The sequence below is a fragment of the Budorcas taxicolor genome, chromosome 22 (genome assembly GCF_023091745.1).
Source record: "Budorcas taxicolor isolate Tak-1 chromosome 22, Takin1.1, whole genome shotgun sequence".
NCBI classification, from domain to species: Eukaryota; Metazoa; Chordata; class Mammalia; order Artiodactyla; family Bovidae; genus Budorcas; species Budorcas taxicolor.
In genome coordinates, this window is record NC_068931.1 from 39,384,269 (window position 1) to 39,385,738 (window position 1,470).

General features: G+C 44.9%; 1 protein-coding gene across 1 annotated transcript; it reads left to right on the top strand.

Annotated features, from left to right (window-relative positions):
• The first annotated feature begins 537 nt into the window (after positions 1–537).
• On the top strand, positions 538–1,161 carry LOC128067471 (40S ribosomal protein S7-like). Its single transcript, XM_052660507.1, has one exon. The coding sequence runs from the start codon at positions 538–540 to the stop codon at positions 1,159–1,161; it is 624 nt and encodes a 207-aa protein (XP_052516467.1).
• The last annotated feature ends 309 nt before the right edge of the window (positions 1,162–1,470 follow it).

A 1,470-nucleotide genomic window follows, 5' to 3' on the forward strand; every position in this document is an offset into this window, starting at 1 on the left:
TTCAGTCGCTCAGTCCTGTCCGACTCTGTGTGACCCCATGAATCGCAGCCCGCCAGGCCTCCCTGTCCATCACCAACTCACGGAGTTCACTCAGATTCATGTCCATCGAGTCAGCGATGCCATCCAGCCATCTCATCCTCTGTTGTCCCCTTCTCCTCCTGCCCCCAATCCCTCCCAGCATCAAAGTCTTTTCCAATGAGTCAACTCTTCACATGAGGTGGCCAAAGTACTGGAGTTTCAGCTTTAGCATCATTCCTTCCAAAGAAATCCCAGGGCTGATCTCCTTCAGAATGGACTGGTTGGGTCTCCTTGCTATACTTCCATAAAAAAAGAAAAAAGTGGTGGCATAAAGCATAATATAAAGTTGGCAACATAAATCACCATGATTTTTAAGATGATTTCTAAATCTATTGGTAAACATAGAAATATAGGAGGGGACTTATTTAAAACGTCAGGGGAATGACTGCTTTCAAGTTAATATTCCTGAAGTTTAGAAATCTTAAACTTCAGCTCTTCCTAGGCCTACTAGTGCCGGCAATGGCAACAAGTGTTGGCCGCATCTGCAAGGTCCAGGCCATGTTCGGTTCCAGTGCTAAGATCGTGAAGTTCAATGGCGAGAAGCCAGATGAGTTTGAGTCCAGCATCTCCCAGGCCCTCCTGAAGCTGGAGATGAACTTGGACTGCAAGGCCCAGCTGCGGGAGCTGAACATCATGGCCGCCAAGGAAATTGAAGTTGGCGGTGGCTGGAAAGTTATCATCATCTTTGTTCCCATTCCACAACTGAAGTCTTTCCAGAAAATCCAGGTGCAGCTTGTGTGTGAGCTGGAGAAGAAGTTCAGTAGAAAGCAGGTCGTCTTCATCACTCAGAGGAGAATTCTGCCTAAGCCAACTCGAATAAGCCTTATGAAAAATAAGCAAAAACATCCCAGGAGCCGCACTCTGGTCACTGTGCATGACAACATCCTGGAGGACTTGGTTTTCCCAAGTGAGATTGTGAGCAAGAGAATCTGCAAGAAGTTAGACAGCAGCCTACTCATAAAGGTCCATTTGGATAAAGCACAGCAGAACAACACGGAACGCACGGTTGAAACATTTTCTGGTGTCTATAAGAAGCTCACGGGCAAGGATGTTAATTTTGAATTCACAGAGTTTCAGTTGTAAATAGAAATGACTAAATAAAATATTATTCACGATTAAAAAAAAAGAAATCTTAACTTCATAGTAACAATATTTTTGGAAGACACTTTTAGCCCATAAGGCAATGGTACCCAAAAAGGGGATGCAGATTACAGTAAGGATTAAGGACTATTTACAAAGTCTACTGTTTCAGTTCAGCTCAGTTGCTCAGTCACGTCTGACCCTGTACGACCCCATGAATCGTAGCACGCCAGGACTCCCTGTCCATCACCAACTCCCGGAGTTTATTCAATCTCATGTCCATCAAGCCAGTGATGCCATCCAGCCATCTCA